This window comes from Trematomus bernacchii, unplaced genomic scaffold (assembly GCF_902827165.1).
Source record: "Trematomus bernacchii unplaced genomic scaffold, fTreBer1.1, whole genome shotgun sequence".
Taxonomy (NCBI): Eukaryota; Metazoa; Chordata; class Actinopteri; order Perciformes; family Nototheniidae; genus Trematomus; species Trematomus bernacchii.
This window is the reverse complement of record NW_022988097.1, coordinates 2794162-2811250: the sequence shown is the minus strand read 5'-3', so window position 1 is coordinate 2811250 and position 17089 is coordinate 2794162. Positions and strand designations below refer to the sequence as shown.

The following is a 17089-nucleotide window of genomic DNA, read 5'->3' as shown; positions in this document are numbered from 1 at the left end:
CGATGACTTTGGACATTTACGATTGAGGTATTTATGAAAGTATTTTTTGTGTTGGGCAAAACGTGCAAACCTCATTAGCTTGTATTGACCCGAGAGCTTATTTCAAGCATCCAAGCAAAATCTATTTCAAGTGCTGAATGACTCTCGGAGAGGCCAAGCATGACGTAATGAACACATTTTTAAATATTTTATTTAGCTAATTTTATAGTTTCCCGCAGTTGGGCATTCATGTATGTATGAATGTTTTGATGGCACCTTAAAAGGATTAGCTTTACTCTTCTCGTTTTATTTGTATAATGACAATAAATGCTTCTATTCTATTCCATTCTATATTCCTATCTAATCTAACTCAGTAAATCAAGTGTTATATTTTGACCAAGCTGTAGGTGATGATGGTTTGAAAAGCCTTGTAAGAACAACCAAGATGAATGTAATTAGTTTCATTTGTTTCTGTTAAGTTTGTATGAAGCCTGTTCTACGATTAGTTAACAAGGCTATTTAGCTAGTCTTCATTTGGTGAAAGAAAAACTAGAATTCAGAAAGCGTGCAGAAAATAGCAACATAACAAATTAGCAACATACCTTTATTTACATTGTGTTAGTTATTTGTTTTATCATTTAGACTTTTACCCAAACAGTAGCATTTTTTTTAAATATGTTGTATTTTACACAACCCTATTTACTGCACGCCCTATCACGTCCTCTCCTGAACCTTTGATCAATAATAAAACGTATTCTGTACAATTACTGATTATCATACTGTAGTAACTTTGTAAATGTAAAATATATTGGGCATCAAGTTTTATATAACCAGTGGAATGGTATGACATGCCTTCACATTAAAGTGTATTGAAACTGTTGCTGATGCAGCAGTCGTGAAACAGTCTCCTTGTCAGTTAACCGCCTAAGTGATATTCTTTCCAAATATATTCCGCTTTTTATATTGGATGTGAGATGTACAGTGTCAGGCTCACTGACTCACTCTGGCCTTGATTCTGTCCCCAAGCGGAGGACGTTGTCTCCATAATTGTGGCACAGAAACCGCCACTGGCCTGACTGTGATAAATAAGGAAATGATCTTCCTGTCCCTTCAGACTCTATGCTGTATGCGCTGCCTGCCACCACGACTTACAAATGTCAAATGTTCCACTCTAAACCGGGCTTCTTATTAACAATATGCCACACACACACACACACACACACACACACACACACACACACACACACACACACACACACACACACACACACACACACACACACACACACACACACACACACACACACACACACACACACACACACACACACACACACACACACACACACACACACACACACACACACACACACAACACACACACACACACACACACACACACACACACACACACACACACACACACACACACACACACACACACACACACACACACACACACACACACACACACACACACACACACACACACCCACACACACACACACACACACACACACACACACACACACAACACACACACACACACACACACACACACACACACACACACACACACACACACACACACACACACACACACACACACAGTGTGCTCTACAAATAATGTCTGTGAAAAGGTTAATATGTCCATACGTATGCTAATTAAATACAAAGGACATTTATAATGCAGACAGCAAGGGGACAAATGAGAGAACAACTTTTACTTTGTCTACACAACAAAATAATGGAACAAAATAATTTCGCATAAACGTGTGATTGCCACAGATCTTATTTTACGCAATATTCCAAAATCCAATGAGATAATCCTGTTGTCTTTTTTTATCTCCTTCACATTACAGTATTGGACAGCCTTTGTGTTTGGATGGACTGCATCAAAGTGTGTGTGTGTGTGAGTGTGAGTGTGAGTGTGAGTGTGAGTGTGCGTGTGCGTGTGCATGTGCGTGTGCGTGTGCGTGTGCGTGTGTCCAAAGAAACAACCCATTTTCTCCCACTCCATTCACACGGCCCCTTCACTGGCTGGCACTACGGGGTCAGAGAGCTGGACTGGTTTGACATTATGTTGAGTATAATGCTGCTAAAAAGTCAATGTCCTACTGTCCAAGGAAATGAACTGAGAGAATAGCATGGCCCCGCCCACTCTGTTTTTGTGTAGGCACATGTGTGTACTAACATGTTTGTAGTCAGCAGTGAGGCTCAGAGAAGAACCATGTTTTTTATCACTAAGGTATTTTAATTAAAGGATTTGAGGTGGGTTTATTTATAATATTCAAAAATAAAACTAAATATAGCCTACAAAATAAAATAAAAATATATCTTATAGATACAATCATACATTTCCGATAGCCAACAAGTCTATAGACAAATAAAGGAGCTGGCCCAATTTCAATTGTCAAATAAATATATGTATATGTTGGCCAATAAGTAACAACAATTTCAAGATTTTTTAAATAATGGCTCTTGTTGTTGCTTTATCCCACTTGATGCTTTAACGCTTCATATTTCTCCAGACTAAGGAAGGACTACAGATGTTCCAAAAAATGATTATATGGTACCAGGTCAGTGGCAAAAAAACCTGACAGTACTCGTTTTTCTATGAGTACCACAATACCATAGGCACTGTCAGGGCCCAAAACTAACAGCTAACTAATTGGCCTGGGAAGACAGAAAAATGAGTCTGGGAGACAGTGGGTGTTTCTCAATGTCGAGTAAAGCTGCTCCAGAGCCACTATTTCAAGCATACTACGTCATCGAGTGACGCCGAAGGATTGTTCCAATGTCCAGCATACTTGGAATTCTACCGAGCCCGGCGTACTTCGTAGCGAGACATTTCGAGGCTGCACATGTGTAGACTCCGCAGTCTTAAAATCCCCACAATGCTTTGCGCACGGACCAATTTCCCCAAATCTGTGGCGGAAAATGTAAGGCGGGGCCTCTCATATGACGCACACCTGCACACTTGCTCGCCTGTTCCACTCTTCGTTTTCCGAATGCCAGGAAGGATTCTTGCCTCGCTTCTGAAGCAAGTGACTCGGAAGACATGTGCTACCAAGCAAGCGTACTCGACATTGAGAAACACCCAGTAAACTCACTATTGAACTGTCCAGGAGATGCAAGTAGTTTTTCCCTGGAAATTCTGCATTGTGGACAACGAATCTGTGTTTAAATCGGGAGGAGGAAAGCTAGTCAAAATGAGCTGTTAGCAGTTAGCTGTTGGCAGGCTGTAATAAGGGGGAAGGGGGTTCCATTGAGTTACATTATTTTACTGGTATGGGTTACAAACACGAACATTTCTGGTATTGTGAAATCCTATTGACAATGATCTTATCTTATAACTGAAATTACAAGTCATCGTTGTGGTTATTTCTGATGATATTCTTTACTCTGACAGTGTTTGTTCACCAAAGAGCAGTGACAAGTTTTGACTATCAAATAATCAGCGAGTTACATAATGTGGTTACATATAATTGATCAATGTATGTAGTGTGGTTTTATGATAAAGAGCGTCCCGTCGTATTATTATATTGAATATCTATATAATATTACAATAATGATGTATGTAATGTAATATTACAAAGGTTAATTTACTCTATAGCCATTTCCTTCAAACTATATTTAGAAATGTCATAGAAGGAAAAGTAAAGTCGTGTTCAATGCAGGTTTAAAAGTCTGTACTGCAAATGTGTGGGGAGTGGGGAGTTTGAGAGGAAATGGCATTTATGAGGCAGGCGGGATCGTAAGAGAAGGCACCGCATGCATCAAGTTGCATTATGGGAATTTAAGATTCAGCAATATGAGAGCCTCACCCATAGGGACTATATATATCAGCCTCGCTGCATTGATTTTTGAAAAGTCTTTTTTATTTTATCCAAGTTTTAAAATGAATCTCTGGAGTACATTTAGTTATAGTTTTGGCATTTAGAAAATACGGTAAGAAGGCAAGTCAGTTCTGCAGTGATATTCCAACTCTTTCCCCTTATTCTCAGTGCTCGGGGTCACACAGAAAACACACGCACACACGGGTAATCATCACAAAGCAAAGCTCCAAACCTCATGGGGGGTTACTTTCCTCTCCGCGCTTACATTTTCATCGCTCTCTCTCCCTCTTCCTTCCTCCCCTCCTCTCTGTCTCTCTGCCTTTCACCCCTGCCTTCCTTCCTTTTGCCCTCTCTCGCTCACTCAGTTTCCACTCTCTTTGTTTTCATTTTGTTTCCTTTTCTCTCCGTCTCTCCCACCTCTGTGCAGAAACACAGCTCTACACTATTTCGGAGGATGTTTCCTGTCTCTCTGTGTCTCTTCTTTTTCCCCTAAGGTCAAACCCCCGCACAACATTGCTGAGCTTTGAAACAAAGCCTTATATTTCAAAATCCACAGTTTCAAATCATGTGTTAAAGAGTGACAACGTGCAATAATGTGACTCAAATAAACCGTCTAGTAGTTCATCTAATGCAAGGATTTATCAAAATACAACTCTTCTAGGGGTCACGAAAGAGAGAAGGGGGGTTCGTTTTTTGCAGGTAGCAGTTGATCCAAACGCACATTTGGATTTGTTGTACTCTTTAGTCAGCAGATCAGTCATCATTAGTAAGATGATGATGATGATGATGATGATGATGATGATGATGATGATGATGATGATGATGATGATGATGATGACAGAAAAGGGAAATGACACTTTGAAACCAGAAAGATTTGAGGAAGTGTGAGTGATTCATTCTGGGAATCGATTGCTGCCAGCTGTTTTATGGCTGTGCACAGTCAGTGAGGTTTCAACACGGAGCCTTCGAGGTTTGATGCGCTGGGTATGGAAGCAAATGCCCCAGATAAGGTGACCAGACCTCTGATGTATAAAGAGAACTGGTTTCGGAGTTGAAGGTGGTACCCTGTTCATTCCGATAAAAGTTTCTTTATGGCACATGAAGCAAATAATTGCCTCTCTTTCATGACAAAAAATACCCAATAATTCCTAGATCTAGATTCACATCTGTAGGGCCTATAGGGCATGTGAACTTGCGTTTTCTTAAGCCCCGCCAACAATCCGCTCTGTCACGGTCGGTCACGGCTCGTTCAAATTAGTTAAGCTGGAAGATAACTCTGGATTCAGTTATAAGCCATTTCACAACTTTTAGGACCTAATGATTTATATAAGGCTTCTTAACGTGTAGGGAAGTTGATTCATGTGAAAAAAAATGATCCTCTGATTTACAGATGTCTCTTTCCCAATGTAAGTCAATGGGAAAACGTTTTTTTTCTTGTCCAATGACGTCATGGATTGACATGGAAGTTCTAGTACCGTCGTTGGGTCACTATGAAAATGAGCTTCAGCACCCCCACTCACTTCCTGGGGTCTTGGACAAGAATTAACAAACACCTTGAGACAGCCCCGTTCACAAGCAGTTGTCACAAATCACAAATGTTCTTCCAATTGTCCCGAAAAATTAGACTTGACTAATAAAACTTTTGATAAGTAATAGTCTAATAAAAAATGTAATACTGGCCGTTATTTATAACATTTGTTGAGCTAATGGCCTTAGACTAAATTAATTATGGCTGTTGTAGTTTTGTTAGCCCCAAACAGAAGTACCAACAGCTACCATAGAAAGTATGTGGGTTGTTGACTTCAAATTGGAAATCAAACCACAAATTCTGACAAGGAGCCTGGTGTCTTTGGACATGGTGAACATACAGCCCAAAAGCAACAACGTTTCTACAGGTATCAGGATAAGTTTGAAGGGATATACCTATGGATTATTTTTGCCGGATGAGATTTTAAGAGAGATATTTGTTTTCCAAATTCTGCAGAAAATAAAACTACCATTATTGTTACTAGTCTTGGCTGACATGAAATGTGATGAACCACGCCCATCCCCAACTCCCCTGCCCAGACTTTGATTCATTCTTGTTTTGTCCCCATAGCTACAGAGAAAATGTGGCCTTTTTTACAAATGTGTCAAAAGCAAAAAGCTGATCTCAACTCACAACAATAAATACATGTTAAATAAACTGCTGTATTTTTTAAATATATGTTTACGTACAGGTCAGTTTCATGCTGTAACATTACATTTTGTAATAATTTAGTCCTGCAACTAGCTACTTCATCAGCTAGTCAGAGCAGCACAGTGTTGCATCAGCAGTCATCATGGTGCTAAGCTTTTGCAGACCTAGACATTTTCACATTCAAACACACACAAAGATGACTTTACAGCAGTTGCTTGCAAGAAAGGGAAGTTCCTCCTCCAAACAGGGAAACGCCCTGTGTGTGTGTGTGTGTGTGTGTGTGTGTGTGTGTGTGTGTGTGTGTGTGTGTGTGTGTGTGTGTGTGTGTGTGTGTGTGTGTGTGTGTGTGTGTGTGATGAGCATGTTCATCTAATTCTCATAGTAATGCAGTATTAAGACTTACCAATAAAGCAACTAACTAACTTGTTTATTTCAACAGCTTAATTTACGACTGTGCATTTATTTCTTCATTTATGAGCAGAGCGACCTATCACTAATCCCCCACAAAAAACAAATGAAGTTGTTTTCGCACTCTCAGATTGTCAGACACTTATTTTCCCTGGGCCCCAACATGACTGCAGGCATACTACTACCATGTGATTACTACTGCACACAATACATCCTTTAATACTAATAATGTGCATGGGTGTACTGCATCAGTAGGACACCTACTGTAAGGTTATGTCCACACTCCAAAAAGAAAGAAAATCACAAAAAGTTAAATATGTGCATGATGGCAAGGCAAGCAAAAGAGGAAGAAGTAAGAGTGGAAGAATTAGGGTTATAAGACAAGTGAGGTTATATGACAGAGAAGATTAGAAACCAGAGAGAAAAGTGAAACTGTGTTTTTTTACGAAGCCGGACCACTTCTTTATTTGACCACAGGATCCTTTTGTGAGACTGAGGAACTGTACCTGCTCTTTACAGAGCCATAACCTGGATCCACTTTAGTTCTCCTCAAAACCTCCCTCACTTTCTAGCCAAAACTGTATGGGTGGAGTTAGCAGAACTAAATGTCACAGGCAGGTCAAACACCAGTTTCATTACTGAAACCTACTAAAGCTTATAAATAACTGGAACAAAACCGTCATTATATCCTCTCCACCTTGGGTCTTGACTTTTGATTTCAAACCTCTGCACTCTCCAAATCTGGAGTTTTCCTTTACCAGTGATAACTCTGTGTTGTCTTATTATGTGCCAAAGCTGTTATGATCTGTCCATAATTATTTCCGTTCTCATAATGAAGCGGAAACACAAAAAGAAACCAAGTGGATTGAAGACTCTTGGGTTCTTGTGTAGTTTATGATGGTTTGAAATTGGTTCCTGGGGCAGTTTGATTCAAAAGGCCTGAATGTTTTCTCCAGCCCTTCCCAATCTGAATCGCCATTACTTTTCAATGGGCCTGTCTTCTGTCTGCTGACCAGGAGCACGTTTCGGTGAATTAAAAGGAAAACTTAGGCTAATGGGGCTCGTTTTCCTTTCAGTGTCAGTTCCCACTGTGACCGGGCTTTGGTTGACATTATATCTGAATACTAACTGGCAATTAGTGGATCAAAACATTATGAGGATAAAAGTTCTAGCAATTACAATAATCGACTCCTGTTGCTAGACACAAGTCAGATGTTCAAAAAGAGAATTCGGAGCAAAGCTAATTGGAAACATTACCTTAGTTGAACTGTGTTAACTACAACAAACAATGAGTGGCCCATTGATGATGAATTATTGAAGGCTGACACAGAAGTTAGCATCGCAAGGGCTGACTCAATTAAAACTCAATAGGATTTTTCCATTGGATTTCAAAATATTGCACAAAATAAGATCCTTGGACAACACACGTTGATAATACCCAAGACCTTTTTGTTCGGCAGGATAATCTCCACATATTAACACCGCTTTTATGATTTTGGAAGCATAAATGCAATTGCCAAAAGTAAATGGCTAACGTAAGTCTATAATCAAACAATATCACAGTCTCATGACATCACATCACCACCGCCAAGCTAAAGGCAGACTCGTGTTTGGTGTGATGACGTTAAGTAGTCTTTTTTAGCCACTTGTTTGCAACCGCCGTTTCTTTGACGCATAGATGCTTCGGGCATTTACAAGGGGTGAATATACTGAAGTATTTTGAGCTGTAGAACAAAACATAGAAATCTTGGGATTCATTCCTGCTCCATTTCTGTGCACATATAAACCTCTTGCTCCATCTATCTCTTCAGCGTCTTTGCCCTTTAGCTCTTCTAAACTTCATTTTGTGTGTTTTTTTATTTTCCACATTCTGACTTTACTTAGTCTTGCTTTTCTTGAGACACCTGCCTGATTCTTTGTAATTCATTCACACAGAAGAGGACTCCTTTTTCCTACAGATTCTCAGAGGGTCAATGTTGCCAAGATCCACGGTGCTTCAGTCATTACCACCGAGCTGAGCCTTGATTTTCTTGATAAATGCTGTATATGTGTGTTTACTTGCTGCCTGCCCAATTAGATTTGTTTGCCCAACTTTACTGACCTTACCTTAGCCCTGCATGTTGCTAAATGTTAGATTGTAAACCCATATTAGACCTTACGAAAACTACTTTTTCGCAAAACCAGACATTTCTCTGTTTTGGCCTTTTGCTTCTGCTGTCTGTTGCAAGCCTTTATACAACAATAAAAAACTAATACTATCAATTCAAACACATTTTACTAAACTACAAAGTAGGCAAGAAACAATATGAACATTTCTTGTCAGCATTATTGGCCAAAATAATTGCGATTCACAATATTATCACGTATAATCATGAAATGATGCCTAAAAATCATTATTTTACCAAATGGTAATACAGATGTTTACACTTCGAGTTAAGATCTGATCATCTGTTGCTGTATTTGCTGGAGTGAAATTACTTAAAAGGCTAATAAATGCAGTGTAATGAAACTCACATATAAGTAAACAGAGGAAATGACCAGATGCTTTGTCAGCATCTCCTGCACTCACGTCAATCCACAACTGAGTGTTTTCTTAAGTGCCAAATGTGTGTGTGTGCGGCTTGAGTCATTGTTCTAAAGGCCCTATTCCTGCCCTGGTTTCCCATGTGAGACTCACAGTATGGCTGAAACACAAACACACTTCTGAGTTTCTGTATCTGGAAACAGATTTGCGGAGTCCACATTGGGTTCACTTGATTGTCACTAAGCATCATACACTTACATCCAAATTTATTTTATAGCAACTCATCTTATCGTTATTTCAGTCACTTGTTTTAAATACAAAGATGTCAACTAATGTTTCATTTTGCAAATAGTCCAAAAATAATTCCTTTGTCAATGTAAAACTCTCAAATATACCGATATTTCTGACCAAAAACCTTGATATCAATTTTTGCGACGATATTGGTGCTTCCATAAAATATTTACGGAAGGAGCTTTTGACAAATAATCATTAGAGTATAATGGCTTAGTGCAGTGGTTCTCAACTGGTCAGGCCTCGGGACCCACTTTTTACTTGGTCAATACATCGCGACCCAACATTTTGAAGCACTCAAATCTATTCAACAAAAAATCGTGCTGTAATATATACGCTTTTGAGCATACAATATTAATAAAAGTGAAGTACAGTGCATATATCCCTTATATCCCTTCACAGAACTAAAGTATGCTTTTAAAAAAGGTTTAATGAGATGATGGAATCAAAGCTGAACTATATAAAAAGGCACACATGCTGAAACCCAACCCAAGCAGGGGGGTCTGGGGGGATTCTCCCCCAGGAGATTTTTAGAAATACTAACATAAACTACGCATTCTGGTACACTCTGAGAAGAAAATCGGGCCTTCAAAATAAAAGTTTGACTTTTTCCCCCCAAAAAAAAAAAAAAAATTCCAATTCTTTTTTTTCCAACTTTTTTTTCTTCACTCACACATCCGCGACCCACTCGAAACGGGTCCGCGACCCACTTTTGGGTCGCGACCCACCAGTTGAGAACCACTGGCTTAGTGGATACAAATAAAATAATTGAAAAGTTTGGTAAGTAAAGAACATTAGATCCCTTAAATGTAATGCATCCTTTAAAATCAGTAAGTAATCACAATATCCAAAATGTAGAACGAGATATAATCTCAAATCACGATATTGATAACATATCTATATATTGCCCATCCTTAAAGGGGACCGATCATGCAAAATGCACTTTTGTACATCTTTTATACATGAATATGTGTCCCCGGTGTTCCAGGGAACTCACCAAGTGTCAGAAAACACAACCCTCTCTATTTTCCTCCATACCCAAATCTCTAAAAAAGGGGCTGCAACGGATCTGATCAAAACTGATCCAGATTTGAACACTGTCCTGACGTCAGGACGGTGGCACTACGGCTATTGGGCCAACTCCACCAATCAGGAGGAGACAGCCACGGCCATTGCCGTTGGAAAGCGCTGGAGACGCTGTAGTACATATGCCAGGCCTGTAGGTGGTGCTGTTCTCACAGAATCAGCCCTTGCAAAAACAGGGGTAAAATAGTGCAAATTGAGCGAAATGAGGCATGGCTAAAATGCATGATCGGTTTGGTATTTTGAGAAAAAAAAAGTATAAATATGCCTTATATACTGTAGGTATGGTCCTACACTATATTATTATAATATAGCATGATAGGTCCACTTTAAGTAGATTTTTTAATTATTTCTAAGAAACTTTGAGTCAATATCTTGTAAACACAAATATAATGTGGTGCTTTAGCGCAAATCCTTGTGGAGTTATACAGAACTGCCAAATAAATAAACTAATCGCTTACAATAAAATCGTACAAGTGTTCAGTCCACGTCCACTTAATTGGATTATCCAATATTAGTCCATAATGGAGGTTTTTTCCTTGATACAGCATCAATGAATGTGAGTCATTAGATGAAATTAGTGATTTGTGTTACCCCGGAGTAAAAGCACCCTGTGTAAAGGCAACACAGGCCTCACTGTCCTGTGTGCATCTCTTGCAACATTTCCTCTTTCAGGAAATCAAGTGGCAATCGAGGCACACACCCACCTTCTGTCTCACACACATTCACACACACACAGACCATCCATGGACCTCATTCATTCCTAAACCCTAAACTTTTGACCTGTACCTTCATTTATATTCTCACCGTTTTAAGCGATATAACACATTTTAAGGGAGACCTCGTCCAAGTCACTTTTTTAGCCAACTTAATGTAGTATTTATTGTTGATAATGATATACATGTGAGAAAAAAGTGATTTGAAGCTAACATGAATTTGCATCTATTCCTTGTGCAAAAAATACAACAACCCTCCGCGTACAACTCTATTGCTCTTGCTTAATTTGTTTTGGATTGAAGCAATTTGACGTAATCCTGTTTATACATTTTTTGTTTTGTTTTGTAAGGCTGGTACATCTTTTGAAAGCAGCCCGACAGAAATGAGTTTTTAAGTCTAAAAATTAAAATGGGTCTGAACCCCTCTGTGGTACATTCATCCTACCTAAGAAGATCTCTTTTTTGAAAGGTTGAAAACTGAGAGTGTGCCACAAAGGTTTTGCAAAACACAGTTTGTGTTATTGCAGAAACATGCAAGCATAAATTGCACTCAGGGCACTACCATCTGCACAGAACTAATAAGACTAAACACCTCCTGCAACCACAAACCACACCACTCATACACAAACAGATATTGCGATAAGGAAGTGAGCCCCACCCAGGGCCTTTAAAAGATGCTACAGATTCTCATGTGTGTGTATGTGTGTTCTGCTTGTAAGAGCTACAGGATATTTCAGTCAGCTGAGAATTTCTTCTTCTTTCCTCCTAACTGACTGGAAGTAGCGTGTTAGCATTACGTTTTACCAGAAGTGACGTGTTTTATACCGTGTGTCCGCAGGCTTCTGGAGGCTCACGGTGTGCAGCTTGTGAGAAGTCTTTAATTACAACAAGCTATTTTTATGATCTCACTTACTGCCATGTAAACAGTGTTTAAATGGAAACATGATATATCAGTATTAGGCTGGTGCCCCACGAGGACGAAAACGGGTTGTATCCGCATATTTCTCTTGCGTATAGCCCTTTTTGCCACACGAGGCCGTAACTAAACGATAGAAACGGACCCCGCAAACGATAACGGGTCCAAAGGTGGATAGATCTGGGAATGGAGCGCTCTGGGGGGTCCAACGGCTCCGTGTGATCGCCTCTATACGATCATTTTGTGATAATGATGACGCAATAGCCCTGCCTCCCCCCACCTCTGCTGCTCACCCCCGCAAAAGTAAACTGCACACTGAATTCAGATTATTTATCTTTATCTCGATATGGACATAAACGCGAGTGAAGTCTAATCTGACAGGACGGAGACACGCAGCTCCTCCCGCTAACACACACTTCAAGTCAGATCATCACCCTTAGCTATTTTAATTAGCCTACCTCTCAAACTACCTAAACTAGTTATAAATATGTTTATTTTTTACTGTCGGCCGGGTCACTCATTACTGGATCAGCTGCTGCATGAGACAGACACTGACGCTGTCAGAAGAGAGGAAAAAGAGACAGCCTCCGTGTATTTTATTATTATATATCATTATATCGTCGTTATTCATTTGTTTTAAAGCTCAATAAATAACAAAGAAGACCTTTGACCGGCACTTTTATAATTTTGTCCGGAAGATTTAAACTTTTACACACGTTGACCGGCGAAAAACTCTGCCCGGTTCCCTCGGCCCCCACCACAGTGAATAAACAGAAGGGCAACCATGACAACCATGCTTCTTCGCTGCTTTTTCTGGAGGAAGTTACAGCGCCACGTACAGGCTCGGCATATGTACTGCAGCTTTTTCCAGTGGTTGGAGCTAAACGGAGCTGTCTCGTGTGAACAGACACTATCCGGTGTATATTGCGTGTGGACGGAAGCTTTTTTGCGATTGCGATTGCGTTAATCCTATGCGTTTTGCCGTATGCGTTCCTGTGGGGCACCAGCTTCAGTTTGCAGCTGTGTTTACGTTCTGCCATGCATGCAACACACATCTTTTACGATGGGAAAAGATTGGCAGAAGGCATCATGGGAGTACTCACCTTGTACACCTGACCGTACGTTCCATTTCCGACCACCTCCACCAACTCGAAGATACCTGCTGGATCCTATAAAAATAGGAAAAAATATAAAGAAATGAGGCTCAGATTGGATTGATGCTAAGCATTAGCTGAGCAGATTTCACTACACACAAATATATAGTGGTAAAATCAGGTTCAGACGACACAAAACGATACAGTACTAAACAGTATTATGTAATCTGTCAATCTTTTAACAGTCCACATATTTTGAAAAAATAGCTAATTGCAATAAGTCTACCGACTGATATTGCAATTGGGATATGATTTGCGATCTTAGCAAATGACCCATTTATCATACATCATTGGAAAAAAAATTACAAATGATGATTGGTCAAGATTTCTTAAAGGATCTGTACTATACAAAATGTTTTATTAAGGCCGTTATGTCTCTGCAGCAACACAATCATTCTAAATTATATTTTCACATTTTTTGCCTCTACAAAATATTGCGCTTAATGTGATTTTGATGACACTGCTTCAAATTGCAATTTTTATAACCTGTTGATTCATTGTGCACCCATCATTTTATTACCCTGTACAGTATTTAATTGTGCGTTCCATTTAATCTTATTCTATTTTACATGACGTATATAGTTTAGTTATTCCTGCATTTTACTTGCACCAGTGTGTCTTGCACTACTTTACTTATTTTTAAGTATCTTGTATGTTGCACTGTTAGAGGAGCCTTAGACTTAATACATTCATTAGCAACAACTACACTGTTACTGGTGTGTATGTGACAATACAGCCTTTGAATTGTTGATTCTTGGTACTGAGGGCAAATGGAGAAGAACAATGCAGGGTTATACTGGGATGGAGACTAAGGAAGTGGGACTGCAAAAAGGATAACATTGTGAGTTATAAGAAACTGCTAAGAAATTATTGATATAATATGTTTGTTTCATTAAAATACTATAAGCTACAACTTTTCAAAAATCCAATAACATGACAGTAAACATACTTGAGTCACACAGTCATTTCCTATGCAAAATAATAAGGGAAAATGTCAAAAGTATTGTGCAGAACAAAAGAAGACAAATACTTCCATAAACTGACTAACTAGAGTGTTTTTTGCCAATAATTACACAAAGTGAATCATGGTTAGCTTTCACTTGTTGCATGTCAACTTTTCAATCAAGGCAGCCAGCCAAAGGAAAGTCCTGTGTGTAAACACTGTAGCTTGTAAAGTTTCAGCAAACTGGACACAGTGCAGACAGATAGCGTAATGTTACAGGGTAATGTTATAATGTTTTCAACGCATTAAACACCAAGTTAAGACACGATATATAACGTTATAAAGTACATAGTGAGAGCCGACTGTTAGACAAGGGGGAACATTAAGTTTCAAAGCAACACCCACCACATCCTCCAATGTTTACTCAAACATTTCATTAAAAAGCAAGACAACAGTTTTGAACTTACCCTTAAAGCAGCGAGGTCTATGCTGTCCAAACTTCGAGTGGTGTTTTCTCTCGACATTGCTGCCAATAAGTTTGTCAGCGGGTTGATATTTGTGGAAAAGACATGGACGCTCACAGTTTTCTCTACAAACTAACGGGTTTTCCTCTGGTCGGGTTCATTCTGAAGTTTAGCTCTGCAGCGTCAAAAACACCACTTCCGGACCCACCTTTCAAAATAAGTGTCGTTACTATTTGCAGTTATATTTCCACTTTTTAAAGAGAGGAATGACACTGACATCAACATAATTGTATTAAAAAGTCATACGTTTTATCAAAACAGTCTTAACTGTCTTAAAGTGCATCTAGAAAAATCGAATATCACATAACGTATGGGTTTTTAAAGTTGCGCTAGCATGTTGGAAGATAACTTCCAGTTGGACTACTAGGTACACAGTACCCTACATACTTTAGTATGTATTTTTACTCTGCTTCAGGCTAAACATTTTATAATTAACTTCATTAAAGCGTGTTGTGAAATGAGCATCATCCGGTCTTGGATTGCAGTAACTTCTTTTAACTTGACGCAGCTGAGGTTTGCTCATGGAAGTGTTTTCTCTTTCTTTACGCGACTCGGATAACATGACAACTAGTTAACCCCGGTGAAACAAAGTTTACACATTAAGCTCAACATAAGTTAACAAATGCAGTAACGTTGAACAATCTCTCCACGTGTACCTCCGTGTATGTGCGCGCGAGTGTTTGTGTTTTTGTGGGGAGAAGTTCAGTTATCGCGAGAACATCTCAGTAGTAGTATACATATTGACTGATGAATTAATAATTAACAAAGGTAAGTGAATAGATAATAATTCACGACTACAATGTAAAGTAGGCCTACAGAGAAGAATTCAAGGAAATTGTACACACACTCACACATAAGCAGGCTCCATAAAGATAACTAATGTGAGAAATCAACGGTTTACATTTTATGAACAACTCTTTTTGAAAAATCTGTCCATACTTTATTAATTATTTGAGCACATGTCACTACCTCTTTTCCTTTATACTTCATTAGATTTGAGAAAAAAACAGACTTCCCATGTGCCCAATGACTAATATTGTATGATAAGAAAAAAAGTACAGTAAAAATATGACAAATATTGCAATTTAAAGTAGAGAGCTGTGCAGGATTAACAGCATTATATTTGAACTTTGCCTAATTATTTATGTTTTTAAGTGTAAAATATATTGAAGACATGAAGCTTTACATTCCAGTCTCCTGAGCGAAACCAGTGAGTCACAGTCAGCATGGTGGAATAATGCTCATTATGTGGCCGGACACAGTCACTGGTGTGTGTGTTGGGGAGAAAACAGAGAAAGTGCAAGACTGTTGTGTTTGTGTGAGTGCACGACAATAAGAGAACGATGGTTAGTGACTCTCTTGCTCCCTCTGTATGTGTGCTTGTGTGTGTAAGTGAATGTGACGAAGTAAGAGCGAGAGTGGAGAGAGATGATGGCCGTGAGTGTGTGTAGTAGTGTGTGTGTTTGTGTCACAGTGAAGAATGGTCTCTCTGTGGTCTTGCACAGTGGCCCTGTTCACAGCAGGGTCAGCTGCCTACACACACGCATACACACACACTCAAACACACATTTCTGGACTTGTATCCAAACTAAACAAGACATCCTTCTGAGACACAATTGAATAAGAAAATGCCGGAACTGATAAAGGCCGCTTGTCTGTGTGTCTCTCGCCATTATTTCAGTCTTTCCGTCCGAGATTCTGTTTATATATTAAAAATATCAGGTATTCTGAGGAAGTTCAACTTATCTACATCACCATTTCTTGCACACACTTCAGCAGAAATGTACACAGCAGTGATGAGAGCGGCTGATATCCGTGTCAGTTACTCAGAATCAAATGTTTTTTTGTTTGCTGCTTATTCTTTATTACAACGTTATTCCTTTGTAAAGAATATGTATACACTACAACAGGAAAAATCAGGACATTACGACGACCAATAAGAACGCAAAAATAACAGATTTGTACTGTTTAGTTGTTTGGAGACACTAAAAGCGGTCTGAGAAGAGTTCTCAAATAGTAACCAGGACTGTTTAAACATAACAACTGCACTGTTTTACAAGACTTTAACCTGCACTCTCATCTGCACTTACAGTATGTAAATATATTTAACATGTTCATACAAATGCACAAACATCGCGTAACCACAATCACCAATTGATACAGTATAAAATGATACACAGATATTACCTGTCAACCAGAAAATGCTGTCAATTAAGGATGATTCCAAGCCCCATATGCCTACTCTGTAACCAAAAGACTATTGGCACATATGTACACATGGTTTATGAATGTACTGCAGTAAGAACGTTATGGAAACAAGTTATTGACATTGTATCTGAGATTATTGGAGTTCACATACCCCGTCTCCCAAATATTGTATTGTTGAATTACGATTCTTCTCTTGACCTACAGAACCATCAGAAAAGGGTGCTTTTCGCTGGTCTAACAGCAGCCAAAAAAATAATTGTAATACGATGGAAACCCCCACATACTTTATTTATCAAGCAATGGATATCATCCTTCCATGACCTAC

At 39.1% G+C, this 17089-nt stretch overlaps 1 protein-coding gene across 2 annotated transcripts in view; it reads right to left on the bottom strand.

Moving 5' to 3' along the window:
* si:zfos-2326c3.2 (misshapen-like kinase 1) overlaps positions 1-14658 on the bottom strand; it is a 91416-nt gene extending 76758 nt beyond the window's left edge. For both annotated transcript variants that reach the window (XM_034121192.1, XM_034121193.1), the window contains exons 1-2: positions 14500-14658; positions 13039-13104 (exon numbers count right to left, since the gene is read on the bottom strand). In XM_034121192.1, the coding sequence (XP_033977083.1) occupies positions 13039-13104; positions 14500-14556 (123 nt within the window). In that variant the 5' untranslated portion in view covers positions 14557-14658. The remainder of the gene's footprint in view (positions 1-13038; positions 13105-14499) is intronic.
* Positions 14659-17089: the final 2431 nt, after the last annotated feature.